Source organism: Psammomys obesus, unplaced genomic scaffold, assembly GCF_907164565.1.
Source record: "Psammomys obesus unplaced genomic scaffold, mPsaObe1.curated_primary_1811, whole genome shotgun sequence".
In the NCBI taxonomy this organism is placed as follows: Eukaryota; Metazoa; Chordata; class Mammalia; order Rodentia; family Muridae; genus Psammomys; species Psammomys obesus.
The window spans coordinates 2,804,124-2,823,992 of record NW_026590701.1 but is presented as its reverse complement, the minus strand read 5'-3'; the positions used below and the strand labels follow the sequence as shown (position 1 = coordinate 2,823,992).

The window sequence follows — 19,869 nt, the reverse complement described above, 5'->3', positions numbered from 1 at the left end:
TATTTATTTATTTATTTATTTATTTATTTATTTATTTATTTATTTATTTATTTATTTATTTTTGCCTCTTAATCCTAATGTAGTTAAGTTCCCTTTGGATTCTCCCCTAGCTAGTTTGTACCTTTCGGACAACTGTGAGCCTGGGATGCAGGTTAGCCAGTCCACCGGGGGGCAGAGTTGAACAGCCAGTGGTGAACTGCAAGAAGGCTTTCCTTTCATCTGAAGACATGCCACATAAAACTCTCACAAACCTAAGGAAGCCAGGACTGAAAAAAACGAAAGCACAGCTATGTTGATTTGACCATACTGGGAAATGAAAACAAAACCCAGCATAACTATTACTTTGTAAGTCAACAATAACCCTAAAACAACACACATGCTAGAAGAAGAGCTAAACTGTCTAGACACCACCGGGTTAGGTGAGAGCTAGGCTGACAGAGCTACACTCTAAAACGTCAAAGGCTGTCTTACACACAGAGTAAGAAATGCAACAATGAATGAAGTATGAGTTTAAACACACAACAAGCTCCAAATCAGAGCTTCAAATACAGTGTCATGATTAACAGATAATGCTAAATTTATCAGAGTATATTTGATCTACTTTCATCAGTAAAATAATCAAATCTTATGACTCTTTTTACTGAAGTAAAATAAAACACCGCCTACGAACAAAATGAACTCCAACTATATGCCACAACATGGATGGATTTATAATCATAATGTTGAAAAACCAGAGCAGAGAGTATTCGGGAGAGTACACAATTTCATTTATTAAAAGTCAAAACCAAGAAAATTAATCAATGGCTGTTTTAATTACTAGAAAAGAATATAACAAGATCGGGGACTTCCAAAATTGTTTCTTATTCTGACCTCTATTCCACAGGTGTAATTGCTTTGTGAGAATTCCTGAAGCTGGATATACACTCTGTATGCTTCTCCGTTATATTTCAGTAAAACTTTAGCATATGTGCAATTTACCTAAGGGTTTACAAGTTACTCAATTTAAAAAAATAATGGTTACACTCAGTGAGAAAATGAGTTTGCAAACTGTCTGTGACTCAGTGTCCTCACTGCAGTGGCCTCGACATCTCCACTGCTCGCCAGCTTATGAATGCAGTTATCTAAATTATCGTTCTTTAGACAATCTGTTCAATTTTACACCTGAAATATTTTGTATTTTGGAAATTTTCAATACATACCTGTCACGTGTATAGCCAAGCTTAGGTTCAGTGTAATTGATAATGTCCTCTGCTGCCCAGGATGGTGACTGATTTCCACAAAGAATCATCTGGACCTCCTCATGACTGAAAGAACTCAATTTCTCCATTGGAAAAACTTTATTAAACCCATCTATATAACATACACAACACAGCAAAACAAACAAAAAACACAGAACATAACTCAGTTTCTAAGTCACGATTCCAAAATGCCAACTACAAATACGAATCTCTGCAGAGAAAGAAGGGTCACAGGCCCAACCGTGCGCCTACCCCTAACACACACAGAGAAACAATGCTTACGATCGCAAAGGTGAGCAGAAAGAGCATTTGGTCACCACAGTCACTAGCCAAGTTCACATTTATCATAACTATCCAGTCCGACCTTGCCAGCTCTGTCACAAAGGAGCCTAAGTTGTGTTCATGTTTTCAAGTGATTTGCAGTGTAATTCACGCTCATCCTGTATTTTTGTCCACTTACAAATGAACAAATAAGGGTGAGAAGTCTTCATTCCTCCAGAGGAGTAGGGGAAGGTATACTACAACTAATGTTCAAACGTGGCCCGACTATCTGCAGGACCTCACTGCCTGGAGGACCAGAACCTAGGTGCAAATGCAATGATACTCAGCAGTGACTTTAATGTCAAAGTAAAAGGAAATGTGTTGTCTTTTAAAATTACCTCGAAAGGCTTCCATCTGCTTCTGAATACCCGTATGCATACAAAAGTCAAACATCAAATCCACATATTCTTCTGCATTATCCATTGTTATCATCTACAGAGGAAGAGTTTGCCCGTATTAGTGTTCATTTCAACTAGCATACTTGGCTGTGCTAAGAGGATGTGGCAGGCTTAACAACTGTACTAAGAGCAGAATCTTTACCTCATCTTCACCACTTGGCTTGAGATCCACAGCTGTAAAGCCATATATTCTTGAAGAAGGGCAAAACTGGAAATTTAAACTGCAAGTTCAAAAAGATTTGATTACTCTTTAGCAACTGTCCAGTGTTGATGACAGTGCTGCCCAAACCATAAATGCTCCCATTTGCTCACCAGCAAACCCACTGATTAACTAGAAGTTCTCCAAAGATTGACTTTGAATTTTTTGTACAACATACAAATTTATCATATTTGAAAAAATCAGATAATGCTCCAAAAGTATAATGACTAATGTTTTGTTCTTTTTTTAAGATTTATTTATTATGTATATAATGTTCTGTCTGCACAGCCAGAAGAGGGCACCAGCTCTCATTATAGATGGTTGCGAGCCAGCATGTTGGTTGCTGGAAACTGAACTCAGGACCTCTGGAAGAGCGGCCAATGCTCTTAACCTCTGAGCCATTTCTTCAGCCCCTTATTCTGTCTTTTTAAAGGCAAAGTTTTACGTTTCCCAGACTGGCCTCAAACTTTCTTTGTAGTCAAGAGTAACCTTGAATTTCTTACTGTCCTGCCTCTACTTTCCCAGCACTGGGACACAGGCACATGCTGCCTATGCAGGGTTGGAGATCTAACCCAGGGCTTTTTGGACTAGGCAAGCAACATACCAGCTGAGCTATATACCTGACACAGTATTATCTCATAATAAATCATCAAAGGTTCCAACAGACAATCAGCATTTTCTAGTCTATCACCACTCCAGAATTTACTCAGAATCTATAAATTCACAGGGACAGAGAAAGCCTTATTTCCTTATTGAAGAATGTACACAAAAATCTTACCCTAAATCCTCAATGCTCAGTGGAGGTCCAGAACCTGATGGATTCTTGAGCACTAATTCCTGTAACTTTGTGTTCTTCTCATCTTCAGAAAGACCTTTATTGCCTAAAATCTGGCGCCTCTTGATGGCAAGGTCTTTAATTTCTTTTAAAAACCTGGCCCTGTGTGGATTTACTAGTTCAAAATCTTCCCAAGTTAAAATTCCATTAAACCAGGCTGGGGGTTTTGGCTTAGGGGGATCAAGGATAAATTCTGATTTTGAATCCTCTTCAAAGCTTCCAACTGAGAGGGAGTCATGACCTTCTTCCGTAGAAGCTTCAGACTGACTTTCAGTACAGTGCAAGTCTCTGTCACCTCGTGACTCATAGATCAGTTTGCTCATATTGCTTTTAATGTCACCCATGCACATAAGTTTAAAAAAAGGCTTAGAAATAGGTAAGTCCACCAGTCTGTTGTCTTGAATACATTTGGCCAAGAAAATTCCAAGGAAATGGAAGAGTTTTGTGATCCTGTCAAGCTCGTCACTGTCCTGTGGGAATGGCGCCGTGAATAGTCCACATGATCGCTGAACATAGTACCCCGGAGGCTTTAATCCACTGCCAAGATCAACCTGTAGAAAGGAAATGCATCAAGTGAATCAACAGTAACCAAACCTTTCATTACCATCAAAAAGAGTCACAGATATGGAACCTCTTTTCAGGTTTAATCACACATTAATTAACTTTGGCAACCAAATTTAATCCTTTAGAGATAATCTAATGGCACTAAGATTATCTGTGAGCATATGGTGGAGAGAAAGGGACTCTTCCCAAAAGTTGTTGTGTACACAGTTGTCCACATAGATGTAACACAGAATTTAAAAGTGAATAAAAGAATGTATACACGAACAAAACCCAGGCTGGCAAGGTGGCTCAGCTGGTAAGAGTACCAACCTCTTAACAGTTGTCCTCTGATCTCCAACTGAGACACAAGAACACACACACAAGCACACACACTGATTACATGAAAAACAGTTTTGTTTTGTTTTAATTTAAAACAGGCTGGCATCGTGGCTCTGGTAAATTGCTTTACTCATATTCATAAAGTACTAGGTTTGATCCTCAGTACTAGGGGTAGGAATGAGGTCTTAACAAAAATGAAAACAAATAAAATAGTGATCTTTACAGTAGTGCCAAGGGGACAGCGAGAGCTGGCTCAGCAGGGAAACGTCCGGGCTGACCTTGCAGAACGCCTGGGTTCAGTTACTGGCCCCCACACAGTGGCTGATCACAGCAATCATATCTAAGTAATCCAGTGCCCACATCTGATCTCCCCCAGCGTTAGGCATGCACGTGGTACCTACACACACATGCAGAAAATACACTCATACACATACAACAAAACAAGGACAGGCAGAAAACCTGGCTTACGTTCTAAAAGCACAGCCTATTTCAGCATCTTGAGAAAGCTGTCAGAACTCAAAGCCCAAGAAAAAAATCTTACGTGACGAGACTCATCATCTGGAAAGTTATCATCACAAAGCCATGTCCCCAAGTCAGTCCTCTGGAATTCTGCTGCCACAAGAGCATAAAACTCTAAAGTGGGTCCCAAGCCAGTTCCTTCTTCTCCTAAAAATTCAACCTAAAACAACAACAAAGAAGGGGCCACTTAATTGTGACATTTTGTTTTGTTTTGTTGGTGTTTTGTTTCAAGACAGGGTTTCTCTGTGTAGCCTTGCCTGTCCTGGACTCAATTTGTAGACCAGGCTGGCCTCCAACTCAGAGACCACCTGCCTCTGCCTCCTGAGTGCTGGGGTTACAGGACTGAAGGATTTAAGTGTGCCACCTCACCCAGTACATCTTGTTTGTCACACTGAACCAGTAGCCTCTCCTTTCTCAGAACAGCAAGGTAGTATGTGATAAACAAGAAGGACCTATGACTCTCGGTTTTCTAAAGAGGTTTGTCATTTTACATTTCTAGACCATCAGGCACTGCATTGAGTACTGTACAGACATTAATTACTTCTCACAACAATTTTGGAGAATATATTTCATAATTCAGCAGAATAATGAAATCTCATCTTTCTATCACAAGAAACAAAATCTCAGATAAAGTGTTCTATCATTTGCTTGAGGAAAGGATGATATACAGGTTTTTTTCACCTGAGATTTTGTGATCAAAACCCTACATTCTTCCAGTTATTGTAACTTTAAAGCAATCCCCTTGAAGGGTTCTGAATACACCCTATCTGATCCAAAAATGATAGGAAAATTTTTACAAAAGCTTACATAGAACACCATGAACAACAAAAAGTTTAAAAAAAATGTTTAGTTAGAAAATGTGATGAGCTAGGCGGTGGTGGTGCACGCCTTTAGTCCCAGTACTTGGAGGCAGAAGTAAGGTAAGTGGATCTCTGAGTTCCAGGCCAGCCTGGTCTACAGAGTGAGTGCCAGGAGAGCTCAGGCTACACAGAGAAACCTGTCTCAAAAAATCAAAAATAACAATAATAATAAATGAAATAAAATAAATGTGATGGAAGAATAGGGTAAAAGCAAAGAAAGTTTGTACATAAAGTAAAAGAAATAAAGCTTGGAACATCTAAAGACTTATCACATCTGCTGTCATCAGTCTGTGATATGAAAGATGAAAGCAGCTTGTTCACACCTGTGACAGGTTACTATGTATAAATGGAATCAGACAGCAATGACTGTTCTGGCTAAAGAAGCTCTGTTTTATGCTAGGCATCCATCTTGGTTCCCACCAGCCTTTTGATTCTGACTTCAGCCTCTGAAAGATAAGTTCATGGGAATCTTAACTCAGTGACCCCACCCAGAAATGTACAGCTGTGACCATCTACTTGTTATGATATGACTAACTGCTTTTCTGCTTCTATACTTGCTTACACAGATACCAATATTGTTCTGATTTGCCGTAATCACTTCACTGGCAGAAGAACACAACAGACTCTCCTTGCTCGCATAGAGTATTGAAGGCCTTCCTGCAGCTTTATCCTTTACAAGTCCTTTCTCAGCTGGATGTGGTGGCACACACTTTTAATCCCAACACTCAGGGAGGCAGAGCCAGGCAGAACTCTGTGAGTTCGAGGCCAGCCTAATCGACAAAGTGAGTCCAGGAGAGCCAAGGCTATACAGAGAAACCCTGTCTCGAAAAACAAAAAACAAAAAAATTTAAAAACTCCTTCCCCATACTTGTCCTTCATGGCAATCTCAAATTTGGCTAGCAGTCAATCAATAAATCTTGTAATTACAATTGGCTTGAGTCTATGGTCTTTTCTCAGGGATGACAAACTTTATAACATTCCCACAACAGCATCTCTGCAGTGATGCCAGTTGCTGTGATGGCTCCGTATACCATCACAACTCAGGTCAAGTAATATTACAAAACAATCTGCTCCAAAACCATGGATTATCTAACAGCACGGCTTAACATAAGTGTAAAATTTAGCTAGGCAGAAAGAATCAGTTGTGTGTACTGTCCAGTTCAACTTAGTAAAGAGGAAGGTCACAACCCAGACTTTACATTCTGCCGTAGTGTTACACAGTGGAAAGTGCACCTTTTTCCATAAAAAGAACACCTTACTTTGTACAACATTACCTCAAGAACTGACTTCCGATCCGCATGAATTTGCATGACGTTCTCAGCCCACTCCATCAGTGAGTCACCACGTGGAACTTTTACTCTTTCATGCTTGAGCCGACCAACTCGAAACTCACCAGGATCATCTCGACGCACAGTGCTCGTGGTCCTTGCTCGCTCCACTGTGGCTTCTCTTCGGTTCTGTAGCCACACTATTGCTCTGAAACACAACGGCGGGGTCCTTAGAGCAGCTGCATGGACTGCTAAACCAGCAGCAGGACACAAAGACTGACGAGCTTGTTTTCAAATTCCTTTTTTTGAGACAGGGTTTCTCTGTGTAGCCTTGGCTGTCCTGGACTTGCTTTGTAGAGCAAGCTGGCCTTGAACTCACAGAAATCTGCCTGCCTCTGCCTCCCCAAATGCTGGGATTACACGTGTGTGCTACTGCGCCTGGATGTTGTTTTCAATTCTTTCAATTTTGTTTTGAGACAGCCTTTTCCTGTACCTATCACCCACTTCCCAGATTACAGGTGCAGAATGCCACGCTACTGATCTTAATAAAGTGTTCAGTAACGTAATTTTTTTGGTTTTTTTGTTTGTTGGTTTGTTTGCTTTGAGTCAGTGTCTGACAATGTATCCTAGGATGGCCTGGAACCCAGCGCAGGCTGGCATCTTAGCAATCCTCTTGCCTTAGACTCCTGGGTGCTAGGATTATAGCTGTAAGCCAATATGCCTAACTATTTAATTGTTTAAACAGCAATGTATTACGTAAAAACATACAAAATTCATTTTATCATACTCTACTTTAAACAAATGGAGAAAGAACTGATTATATTTTCCTTTTTTTATCAATTAAATAAAGTTAATGGTCTGTGGTACAAGCACTATATAATACATAAAAATATTGTCAAGAGAAGCCAAAATATGGTTATCCTATCTTTCTTAGTATAAAAGGCACTGACAAGCACCATTAAGATGGTTAGTTTATGACATTTTTTAAACTCGTGTGTGTGTGTGTGTGTGTTCAAATATACATGTAAAGATTAAGGTGACTCTCAGAAATCAATTCTCTGACTCTCTCACATGGATTTCTGGAATTGAACTCCGGTCCTTGGACTTGGGAACAAGCAACTCGACCCACTGAGACCTCTTCGTTGGCCCGTAACACTTTCTTTTAATTCTGTGTTATTAACTGTAGGTGAGAATGTGTCCAGGAGAGAGCGCCTGCACACACATGTAGGTCACAGACAGCTGAGGCTGTAAGAATCACTCTCCTCACCTGTTTACTCTGTAGAAACCGTAACCAATGCCATTTATCACAACACTCACAAATGCTTTCTGAATGTTATTAAAAGTAGAAAATGTAACCTAGTAAAAACAGAGCTACAATCAGTGATGATTTTATACCTACACTGCTAGAAGAGTTGATATATAGACTCATTCTACAATTTATCTATCACCTGTATATACACTGTTTCAGGTACTTGAGGCCTGCCCTTGTGAAACTGCAGTCTAGAGGAGGGGGACAGAACAAAGTAAGAATGCTCTAAGTGTGGTGGTGTAAAGAGCACAGCAGTCAGGTAGAAGACATATTCAAATACTAAAAGTATCTGCAGAGCGAGGGCTTGCCGCTCAATGCCCAAGAACCTGTCCAGCATTTATTGGACCCTGGGTTAGACCCTAGCACTAACTAAAAAGAAAATATAGAATAATTAATTATAATCTATATAATAATTAATAATACATAAGCCATCAAAGTTTGTGGAGTGTTAGGAAATAGAAACTGATGCGATCCATGCCACACCAACAAAGCATGTGTTCAAGTGAAAATGGTAAACTTTGTGATGCTTTACAAAAACTAATTACAATATATTCCCTCCATCAGTTTTAGCTGTATATTTGCATATTTTGAACTTCTATAATGAAAAACCTCTTTATTCTAAAAACATGGAAAGATTCGCTTCCTACCTGGATGCACCAAATGCTGTACAGGTGAAATACAGCTGTCTGGTCTCGAATGGTATTAGAAAAGGACACTTGCTGGTGAGCTGTTCACACCAGTCTGGCAGAGCCGCACTCGCCAATGCCAATGGCTCCTGCAAATTCACAGAAAACACCTCAGTGCTAAAAAGCATCAAATGTAGTTTATAATGAGCACAAAAGACTATGTGACCTCTATTACTGAAGAAGGAATGGAGAAATAATCAGAGGCAGAAAAGAGAGAAAAAGGCATTCTAACAAAAGCCCACCAGAGATCACCCATGCAACTATATTACCTCAATCTGCTGCAAAATTTTTGTGGTGATTTTTTTACTAGTAAATTCATCCGGTGGAAAAGTAAATTGAGGCTGCTCATCAGCATCTGTAAAATTAATTAACGTAATTAATACAAATGAAAATGACGTGTTCTCAATGGGCCACAGGAGTAAAGGTTCTCACAGACCTTCCTGGGGTACTCTCGAATGAGGGTCACTGGCGACTATGTACAGGATGCGCAGCAGCTGGAGGACGTCCTCTACGCCACAGGGGCTCTGCCCGGAGCCTGCTTTAGCCTGAGGCTGCTCTTTTGTCAAATTAAGAATATCACTACTTTGCAGAGTAGAAATAGCCCCCTGGTTTAATCCAGACTTTGATCCATGCTCACAAAAATCCTGAACAAACAATCAGCAAAATTAGCAATTAACCACTTTTTTAAGAAAAACATTCTCATTTTCCTTAGTTTTAATATGACTGTTGAATTTTTTCCTTTTTTTTTTTTTTTTGAAATAAATATCATACAAGACAAAAATTTATTCTGAACCATTCACATTGCCAAGGAAAACAAAACCACCACAGGTTTTGGTCTGCTCAGATCCAAGGCCACAAGCAGCATTTGCAACTTTAGCACATAAACCATGCTCATTCAGACTTTTAAAAAGAAAAAACAAACAAACAAACAGAGAAAAAACAATGACTATTTCTTGATGCTGTGTTTCTCTTTTGGTGCTGGGGATCTAATCCAAAGCTTTGTTCATGCTGCCCCAGCACTGTCACTGAGCTATACCCTAGCCCCTCAGTTGAAAGCTAAAACAAAGCTCAAAGCCATTCCCACTCAAAGCAGTGTTTTACTGCTGTATATACCTTATATGCGGCTATAAGCTGGGAACAATTTCTGTTTTTCCTAATACTTTTATTAGTGCCAGTTAGTTTCCAGTGGCGCAGGAAAGCAGCGTCTGCGTTCTTCTGCAGGTAGGTTATCAAGTCGTTCTTTGGTAACTCATCAGTGCCAAGGTACTGTTCCACATGCTCTATTGTCCAGCAACCCTACAGCAGGAAAACCAAATGTGGGCCTTTCCCAGATCTAAAGTGTTTCACATGCACTACATGACTAGCTTAATATCATGCACTTAACCTAACTTCAATAATTCAGTGTTACTTTCCTTCCTCTTCAACTGTCATCAATCTCAGTTTCTCTTTGTGTTGGTCTGAAGAAGATGGGACCCACAGGCTCATGTGTTTGAGATTTCAAAAGTCCATGCCAGGTTCTCTCTCTCTCTCTGGCCCCCATCACCACCCCAGTCTCTCTCAACTCAAGAGGTTTCAGAAGGAAAGAATATTAAGCCATTCTTAGAATATTAGAGACCATTCTTGTGATATTTTGTCTAAGAATATGGCTACCTTTTGCCCCTGTCCTAAAAATTTGCCTGAGGCAAAATTGAAGTTTGGGATTAACGGCTTGGCAAGAGATTTCAACACAATCTAGCATTGACTCTGTCCTGTCATTATTAATAGTTACTCTTATACATATCTACAATGAAAAGAAATAAGCTAGACAAAAAGAAATAAAAAAATGTACAGTTTGAGAACAGGAACACCAGAAAATGTAAGGAGGCTACGTCTAGTGCTCAAGGAGATAACAAATTTAAAGAAAAGCCTGATGATAAATGGAATAAAAAAAGTGGTGACCACAGGGCAAGACCCCACCCTGCTAAGTTTCTAACTTGTAAGAAGGAATTAAAGAAAAGCTTAGGCAGTGAACGGAAAAAATAACAGAAAGCTGATGCAAATGTAATGGAACTAGGGAGGCCAAGCTCCAGCCCTATCAAAAAGCAAAACTTAGCAACTTTGGGTGTGTGGTTCTGGACTTAGAATCAAACATCCAAGAAAGGGGTGTGGAATCTCCCTCGCTAAGGCCAGGCATGTGTCAGGACCCACATGGAGGTCCAGAGAGTCCACTGCATGAAGCTGTGAAAGTGAAGCCCAGATTGCCTTACAGGCCTCAACGATGGAAGAGGCCAGAGTTGTGGGATACCTGCCAGGGAGTGATGCAGACCGGTGCGTGGAAGCAGCGCAAGAGAAACGGTGAGATGTAGTCAAAAAAGATGAGAGGCGATCAGAAGAGCACTTCCACATCAGACACAGAAATACAGAATTTGGAGTCTGCCCTGCGGGTTTTCAGCCTTACTCTGGTCCAGAATTTCCTCACTATGATCACTTTCCTTCCTTTTGGAATGATAATGTATATTCTGTGCCATTTTATGCTAGATGTGATTTGTATTTTGATTTTCACTAGAGGTTACAGTTAAGAGACTGTCACGTCTCAGAGACTTAGAACTTTGGACTTTTTAAGGGCTTGAGACTTTAAAAAGACAGACTATGGGAACTTTTGAAGTTAGACTGAAAGCAGTTTTGCATTATATAAAACAAACCTATGGGGGCTAGGGTACAGAAAGTGTAGGTCCATGTATTTGGGTGCTTAGTCACCAGAGAGTGGAACTCTTTCATAGGACTAGAAGGATTAGGAGGTGTGGCCTTATCGGCTTTATTGGATGAAGTGTGTTACTGGGAGTGAGTTTTGCGGTTTCAGAAGCCCATGGCAGACCCAATCTCTCCTCTCTCCCTGCTACCTGCAGAACAGGATGTAGCTCTCATCACCACTTCTGCTTGCTGCCATGCTCCTCACCATGATGGAAATGGACTAAGCCTGGGAAATTTTAAGCAAGCCCCAATCAAATGTTTCCTTTTGTGGTCAGTGTCTCTACACAGCAACAGCACAGTGTCTAAGACTCTTTTCTCAGTAACTCAAAGTATAAACCACTTTCTAAAGGAACTTACCATTTTCCCAGTTTCCTTTTCTTTATCAGAATCCTTCATTTCTCTATACATGATTCTAAACATGAAGATATTATTCAATTAATTCATAAATCAAACAATTTATAGTTATTTCCAATAAAGCTATTCTTTAAAACTATGTGCTCCTGAGGTCATTCATTAGATATACACTTACAGCAAGTACTCTACCACTGAGGTATATCTTCGACCCTTGCTCTTTGCGACAACCCTTACTGTACAGCCCAGGCTGGCTTTAAAACTGAGTTTCTTGACTGTGATTCTGCTTCTGCCTCCCAAAGTGCTAGAATTATAGCCCTATGACACTTGTCTGAATAGAAATTTTAAGACAAAATATTCTAAAGAAAGCGTGTATCAATCAGGTGTGGTCACATGTCACGCCCAGTACTCAAGAATAGGAAAGCAGGGGCAGGAAGAGTCACCTCTTGCTACATAGCAAGTTTGAGGTCCACTTGGGCTACATGAGACTCCATTTTTAAAAAACAAAACAAAGGACAATGAAAATATACATCAATTCCAGAGGTTTTAATTTTTAATAAATTACTATTAAGCTGTATGTGCCTGTGTATGTGTGCACATACACAGAGACACACACATGCTCATGTGTGAACACACCCAAAATGCATATGGAAATCAGATGATTGAGGGTCAGCTCCTTCCTTCCACCAAGTGCGCTCTGGAGATAGAGCTCAGGCCGCCAGGCTTGACAGCAAGCAACTTTTAGCCAATGTACCATCTCAACATCCTCACATCTAGAGATTTTAAAGATACAATCTATATACCAAGTATTTTGACTTCTATTATTGTTACATAAATAAAATAGGGTAAAACATTTTTCCTGTGACTAGATAGAAAGGCTACGAATAACAATGATGAGAAATGCTTATTTTCTAAGAGTGTAATTAATTGTCAGTGTCCAAGGAGGTGATAAAACCATACTTTCTATTTCAAAAAGATCTGTATTACTTTTTATCAGATAGCATCTAGGATTATGAACTATAAAAAATATCATGCACCAAATTAACAAAAGTGAAACTACATGATAAGGACTTCTTGTTATGAAGTACTAGTTACTTACTGGTAATGCTAAGTGCTTACCATGCCCTAGACACACAGCTGAAGACACGTTACATGTGCTAATCTAGGAATTCCTCACAGTTACAATGCATTCTACAGACTTAGGAACTGAGAAACAAAAATGCTCACTCTTTGGGGATACTGCTCAGGTAGAGATCTGACTGCAAGCATATTCAATCTGTCATGTCAATGACAATAATTTGCAGAATGAATAAATAGAGGTAGCTTAACTCACATACTCCAAAAAAAGAACAAATAAAGTATATTCAGTGCTTCTGTCACATACAATTAAAAAAATCCAATTGACATTCTTTTCAAGCCTGAGCCTAGATTACTCTAGACTATGTCTAAAGATTCTTCTAGCTTTCAAGTTTAGCAACACTGCATCTGCAGTCAGAAACAATCTCACTGGTTCCTGCAAAGCAACAAACATGAAACAAATCTTTTCTGTTCTTTAATCCAAACTACAGACTCTTCACTCTCGGCTCATAGGTAATAACAATGTCTGCTCAAATACCAAATTACAATCTCTTACGTGTAAGTTGGCTCCCAGATACGCCTAAGTTTATCTGACTTCACATTGCCATTACAAGACAGCTGAAGCAGTTTCTGCACATAATAAAAGATGGTGGATCTGAAGTTGGTAAGCGGCAGCTCAACTTCTCGAGTCGTTCCGAGCCCAGTTACTTTTAACGTGAGAGCCAATCGAGGTGATGGAGTGCACTCAACTTCTTCTAAGAGCTCTGAGTGAGGCGTTCCTACAGATATGAAAGACATGGAAATCACCTCACAAAGAGTACTGCAAAGGAGACAAGGCCACACATTCATTAAACTATGTCCACGTAAGATTCTCCTGGCTCCAAGACTTATTTTACTTATTACTTCTGGTTTGTGAGAAAAGGTCTTCTTTGGGAGTTCAGGATGGCCTGAAACATGCTGGACCATGCAGCCTGTGTCAGGCTGGTCTTTGAACTCATAGCAATCAGTTCTGCCTAAGCCCCTCAAATCCTGGGATAACATGATCTCTGACTGTTTTACTTAAAAATTAAAAAGTGAAGGATTAAAAGAAAATTTGAGATGTATGAGGAACTTTGCCTGTATGAATATATGTATGTGCACCACATATTCAACAGAGTGCCTGCTGATGGAGGCCAAAAGGGAGCACCAAACCCCTGGATCTGCAGTTAGAGAAGGCTGGAGCACCCACACAGGTAGGTGCTTGGGAACCAAATCTGGGTCCTCTGCAAAAGCAGTGAGTTTTAACATTTGTGCCATCTCTCCAGCCTGTTTGGTTTTGCTTTTAAGTGGGAATTATGACACCTAGGTTACTTAGAGAGAGAATAGGAATAGAACAGGATATATGTATAAAATAGATCTCATTTTTATTTAAAATGCCTGGTAACTATGAGCAGTTAATATTTAAGTTTATAAATTATAAACTCCATTCAGGAAATATCGTTACTCTCTGAGCCAATGATCTGTCAATCATTAGATTGATGATATACTTTGGAAAAACCTCATCTTTTTATTAAGTCATAATTCTTTTTTCTTTATATCATATGTCTCTTAAAAGAGTTTTTATTAATTGTTGTACATTCCATTGTGCTCTTTTTTCTTCTTCTTTCTTTCTGCTGTTTTTTTTTTTTTTTTTCCTTCCAAAAAAGGGTCTTACTATGTAACTCTGGCTATCCTGGAATACACCATGTAGACCAGGCTGGACTCAAATCATCGAGATCCACCCAAGATAGAAAAAATAATGATAGAACTAACTGACACAGAGAGCGTAGAGCTGTGTATACTCCTTAACTAACTGGTCTTTTGTGAAGTTCAAAGCATCTTATTCAGCCCAGTGCGATGGAAGCACTCTGGAAGGCAGAGGCAGGCAGACCTCTGTGAGCTTGGGGCCAGCATAGTATCTACAAATAGAGTCCAAGAGAGCCAAGGCTACACAGAGAAACTGTGTCTGGAAAAGCCAAAAAAAAAAAAAAAAAAAAAAAAAAAAAAACCAAACAAGTAAAAACCAAAATCTTATTCAAGCTATATCTACCCTCACATAAAATATATTATAAAATACATGTACCTTTATATTGAACACAGTCTTTTTCTTTTTTCTCTTTTTCCTTTTTGGTTCTTTCCAGACAGGGTTTCTCTGTGTAGCCCTGGCTGTCCTGGACTCACTTTGTAGACTAGGCTGACCTAGAACTTTAGCCTGGCTGAACACAGTCTCTTTATAGCAGTAAAGTAATGCTTAGTGGAAAATCTTCAAGGATCATGAATTAAGAGTACTTGGCATTTACTGAAGCACAATCAAGTAGCATGATAGACTACCTTAAAATAAATGTCTTATCTCATTTAATCTTTTCAAAAACTACTGTGCCAAACAAGAATGTCACTCTCCGCGTAAGACATGTGAAGACTCACACACAAACTGATTATCTCTCTCCACACAAACTGATTATCTCTTAGTTCTTGAGACCTGAATCTGCTGGTTTCATTCCTACTGAAGCCTCTACAGCAGAGCCGGCTTCCTTGCTTTTTTTTTTTTTTTTTTTTTCCTCACTTCCGAGACTGCCCATATTCCTTAGCTCACAGCCCTTCATCATGGACCTCTGCGTCCCTGGCTTCACATCTCTTCTGGCTCCGGTCCTTCTGCCTCCCTTGTACAAGAATTATATTGAACCCACCTGGAGGTGTTTACTCAATTATATCTTCAAAGCCTCTTTGCCATGCCAGAGCAACGTACTCATAGGTCCCAGAAGTTAAGACCTAGATATCAGCCAGGTTTGGTGGTGCACACCTGTAATCCCAGCACTCAGGGAGGCAGAGGCAGGTGGATCTCTGTGAGTTCGGGGCCAGCCTGGTCTACAAAGCAAGTCCAGGACAGCCAAGGTTACACAGTGAAACCCTGTCTCGAAAAACAAACAAACAAACAAACAAAAAAAGAAAAGAACAACAAAAAAAGAAAACCAAAAAAAGATGTGGCTATCATGGGTGAGAGGGGTGCAATAGGCCTCCCCATTCCCCATAAAAGGGCCAGATGTGTGTTTTGGTTTTGGTGTTCTGGTTTTGGTTGTGCTCTGCTATGGAGACGGTCGCACTATGTAGCCTCCCTGGGCTTGAACTCAAGAGAGATCCACCTGCCTCTTCCTCCCAAATTTCTTGATTGAGAGTGTTTAGCATCTACGCCCCATAAAAGAGTGTTACCAGGAGAAGTCATCACCCAGGCCAGCTGACTCCAGAAGCTGCCTGAAAGCAGACACCTATTCCTTCCCTTTAAGATGGCTTTCCAACATTAACATTTAAAACCCCACCTTTAAACACTGCCTTGCTTACAAGACCGCTCAAATACAGACACTGCTGGCCTTGCTGCGGATGGAGCTCCATGGCAGAACACAAGGCCCCAGGCCTGAGGTTCAGCCCCCAGAAACACACATACACCTCAACAACTCTTCGGTAAGAAGCCCACACCCATTCTTTGGAGTGTATCTTTCTTTCTAAACATTTCTTTCTTCTTAACCCCATGCTCAAAGTCTATCTTAAAGTATATATGCTTTTTTTCATTGTTTTTCATGTTTTTATTTTGAAGGTTTTCGATTGTTGTTACTGTTGTTTTAACACTCTCATCTAGCTCAGGTTGGTCCAAAACTCAAAGTATTTGAATTTCCAAGCTGAAATAGAACACCTGATCTTCCTGCATCAGCCTCCCATGTGCTGTGCTGCTGTTGTGTGCCAATACACCCATCTTAAAATATCTTTAATAAAGCCTCAACTCTGTGGGGGGCCGAGGGGGAGGGAGTAGTGGTTAGCTCCTCTAAAATGTCCATTTCTGTTGGGGTTTTATTTCGTATATCTTATGTGTTTTGTGTGTACTTGTACACTGTAGACAAGTGCCTGTGGAGGCCAGAGGTCTACACGATACCTTCCGTGGCTGGTCTTCACTTCATGCATTTACTTACGTTGGTACGGAGTATGTCCAAGAAACTGCTCATGCACTGCTCATTCTCTAGCCTGACTGCCAGTGATCCCACAGCTGTGTCTGCTGCCCAGTGCTGGGATTACAGACACTAGCTGCCATGCCCAGCACTTCTTCCCCTATATGTACTTTTGGATGTGTGTTCGTGTGCCTGCAGATGTCAGAAGAGATATCAGATCCTACTGAAATGAGTTATAAGCAGTGAGCTGGCTGATGTGCATGCTGGGAATTGAACCTGGATCCTCTGCAAAAGCAGTGGCTGCTTTAAAGCTAAACCACCTTCTCTCCAACTTTTTGCATGGGTGCTGAGGATCCAAACTTAAAGTGGCCTGCTTATCAAAAGCAAGCCCTTGACCAACTAAGTCATCTCCCCAGAGCCTTTTTCTTAAAAAAACTGTATTTTTTAATTAATTTCCTTGGGGGAAGGGGTGCCACAGAACACATGTGGAAAGCACAGGACAATTTGTTAGCTCTCTTCTTCCACCATGTGGATTCTAGGGTTTGAACCTGGTTTGTCAGGCTTAGTGGCAAGTGCTTTACTCGCTGAACTGCATCACTGGCCCCAACATCTATACAACTGGGGGTTTAACAAGTTTTTTTATTCATAACCTACAAATGCAAGCAACACTTTACTTTTCAAACTGTATATAACCATCTCCTTTGTTATCAATTAAGAGATCACAAAACGTCAATACACCGCACCTGGGGGAGGGATCTCTAGGTCAGTGGTCTGCTGGACGTTGGTGCGCCCAGGCCTAGGATCGAAGGCCGGGACCAGTGCAGAGAACTGCCGCTTGAGCACGTAGTCGTCGTCCCAGGTCCTTCGGCGGCCCCCTTTGCTCTCATACTCCTCTTCTTCCTGTACAACACAGTCCACATGCAGTCAACACTCAAGGGGAAAGTCTTCTCCCCAGAATCACTAGCCAGCTACCAAGCAAGGGGGCTACATGTTACGTAATTCTTTGAATTTTAAATTACATTTAGTTCCTTAAGTGTGTATTTTCATGTCTATGTGAAGGTCACAAGACAACTTGTGGAAGGTGGTTCTCTCCTTCCAACATATGCGTCCCGAAATCAAATCTGGCTTTGTCAGGCCTGCTGGCACCAATCCACAGAGCCAACCCGCTGGTGCTTTAGTCCCTTACAGGACCATACTTCCTCTATTTGAGCTGACTGCTAAAGCATAAAATAAGCTAAGCTAAACATATAAAGACATATATTTACTTATCAAATGAATATTGTACTGGTGGCTACACAAATCTATGCCTGTGGTAATAAAACAGAGAACTATACTCAAGCTCTATTTCCTAGCTTTGATATTACAATTTGATAATATAGTACTAAGCTCTGGAAAAAACTGGGCAAAAGGTATGTACAGCCCTTTGGGCCTATTGTTTTAAAGTAAGTTTTTTCTTAATGTCAATTCATTTCATACTGGATTATTCACACAAAATGAGTCACTGGGAGGTGCTTTAACTTTGTACAGATGAAACTCTTATTAAAATAACATGCATGCATACACATGCCTTTTAGAGTTCGAACACTTGAGTGAAACAACTTTTTCAATAGATAAAGTGACACTATATATCTCTGGTGTTGGAGTGCCTAGATCAACACCCTGAACCGCAAACTCTCATGGGTAACTCCCAGAGACTCCATCTGAAAACTGCAGTGAGCGACAACAAATGGCTATTGCAGAGAGGGAATCCCATAAGTCATGTGATGCAGTAAGAACTGTGCCTACCGCTTAGTGCTCGCTGTGTGCTAATCAGGTTACTACTGTAGGGCCAACAAGACGACTTAAGAGGTAAGGGAGCCTGCCACCAAATCTCATGACCACAATTCATATCGGAACCCACTCACTGTGAAGAGAAAACTTACTTCAAGTTATCTTCTATGACACACACATGCCCACATGCACACTCTATGTAGGGAATAGAGAGTTCTTAATAATAATAATAATAATAATAATAATAATAATAATAATAATAATAATAATAATGACTACTACTACTTCTACAAGTATTACTATGACTACTACAAACCTCATCTGTTTTATTTTATTTTTCAAGACAGGGTTTCTCTGTGTAACAGAGCCCTGGCTGTCCTGGACTCGCAGCATAGAACAGGATGGACTCAAATTCACAGAGATCCACCTGCCTTTGCCTCCTAAGTCCTGGGATTAAAAGCATGTGCCATTACACTCAGCACAGCTGTTTTAATATATGTTTATATTTTACTCACAAGCTAAGATGAAGCAGTTTCAAGTAAGAAACCCACGACTGCATTACAGCAGAGCAATCATGGATTCTCTGTGAAATATGGAAGTTAAGCACCAGGGGACATTGGTTTCTGTGACTGTTTGATAGCTCCCTCCTCCTCCTTTTGGCTGATGCTTCCCTAGGAAGGTAAAGCTGTGTGGTAGGGACTGTGGACAGGAATTACCTGTTCTCCGATAGGCCGGCTGCCTGCTCCAGAAGGGACCTGTGGGAGCTGCGAAGTGACAGCATGGTGTGTTACGTCAGAGCGGGAGCCAGCACGACGCTGCAGGGATGAACGTCTCAGAATCTGAAATTAAAACACAGCCAAGAGACTTATGTTTAATTATTTGATCCATATTCTTCATTCAGTCCAGTCCAAGAAAATTGTTACTTAAAATTCATTTGGTGGCACATGCCTTTAATCTCAGCATTTGGAAGGCAGAGGCAGGTGAATCTCAGGGCTCAGTCTGGTCTATAGAGTAAGTTCCAGGATAGCTAGGGCTACATAGAGAAACCCTGTCTAGAAGGAAAAAAACATTTAAAAAAAAAATCTTTCTCTTCATTAGCCATCTTCAGCAAAAATAAGGTGTTTGGGGCTAATTATATATGCCTTCTTTAAAGAAACACACTTAGGTGTTTTTTTTTTTTGTTTGTTCGTTTGTTTTTTTTTCACTATACTAGAGCTTGAACCCAGAGCCCTGTCTGCTAAGCACTTCGCCACTGACTAAACCTCTAGCCCTTTTGGTACAAACTTTACTTACTTTACAGCCCAGTCTGGCCTGGAACTTACTATGAATGCAGGCTGCCCTCAAACTTGTAATCTTCCTGACTCAGGCTCCTAAGTGCCAGGACCACAGGCGTTTGTCACCTATTTGTCATGTATTACTTATTTTATGTGTGTGTGTGTGTGTGTGTGTGTGTGTGTGTGTGTGTGTGTGTGT

The 19,869-nt window shown here is 40.5% G+C and overlaps 1 protein-coding gene across 4 annotated transcripts in view; it reads right to left on the bottom strand.

Annotated features, from left to right (window-relative positions):
* Window positions 1–19,869, bottom strand: part of Hectd1 (HECT domain E3 ubiquitin protein ligase 1) — a 90,473-nt gene that overhangs the window by 1,033 nt on the left and 69,571 nt on the right. For all 4 annotated transcript variants that reach the window (XM_055608528.1, XM_055608527.1, XM_055608529.1 and 1 more), the window contains exons 28-42: window positions 19,113–19,235; window positions 17,370–17,526; window positions 13,230–13,452; window positions 11,603–11,657; window positions 9,629–9,811; window positions 8,952–9,159; window positions 8,785–8,870; window positions 8,477–8,604; window positions 6,527–6,728; window positions 4,415–4,552; window positions 2,935–3,542; window positions 2,100–2,178; window positions 1,898–1,991; window positions 1,200–1,350; window positions 122–266 (exon numbers count right to left, since the gene is read on the bottom strand). In XM_055608528.1, the coding sequence (XP_055464503.1) occupies window positions 122–266; window positions 1,200–1,350; window positions 1,898–1,991; window positions 2,100–2,178; window positions 2,935–3,542; window positions 4,415–4,552; window positions 6,527–6,728; window positions 8,477–8,604; window positions 8,785–8,870; window positions 8,952–9,159; window positions 9,629–9,811; window positions 11,603–11,657; window positions 13,230–13,452; window positions 17,370–17,526; window positions 19,113–19,235 (2,580 nt within the window). The remainder of the gene's footprint in view (window positions 1–121; window positions 267–1,199; window positions 1,351–1,897; window positions 1,992–2,099; window positions 2,179–2,934; window positions 3,543–4,414; window positions 4,553–6,526; window positions 6,729–8,476; window positions 8,605–8,784; window positions 8,871–8,951; window positions 9,160–9,628; window positions 9,812–11,602; window positions 11,658–13,229; window positions 13,453–17,369; window positions 17,527–19,112; window positions 19,236–19,869) is intronic.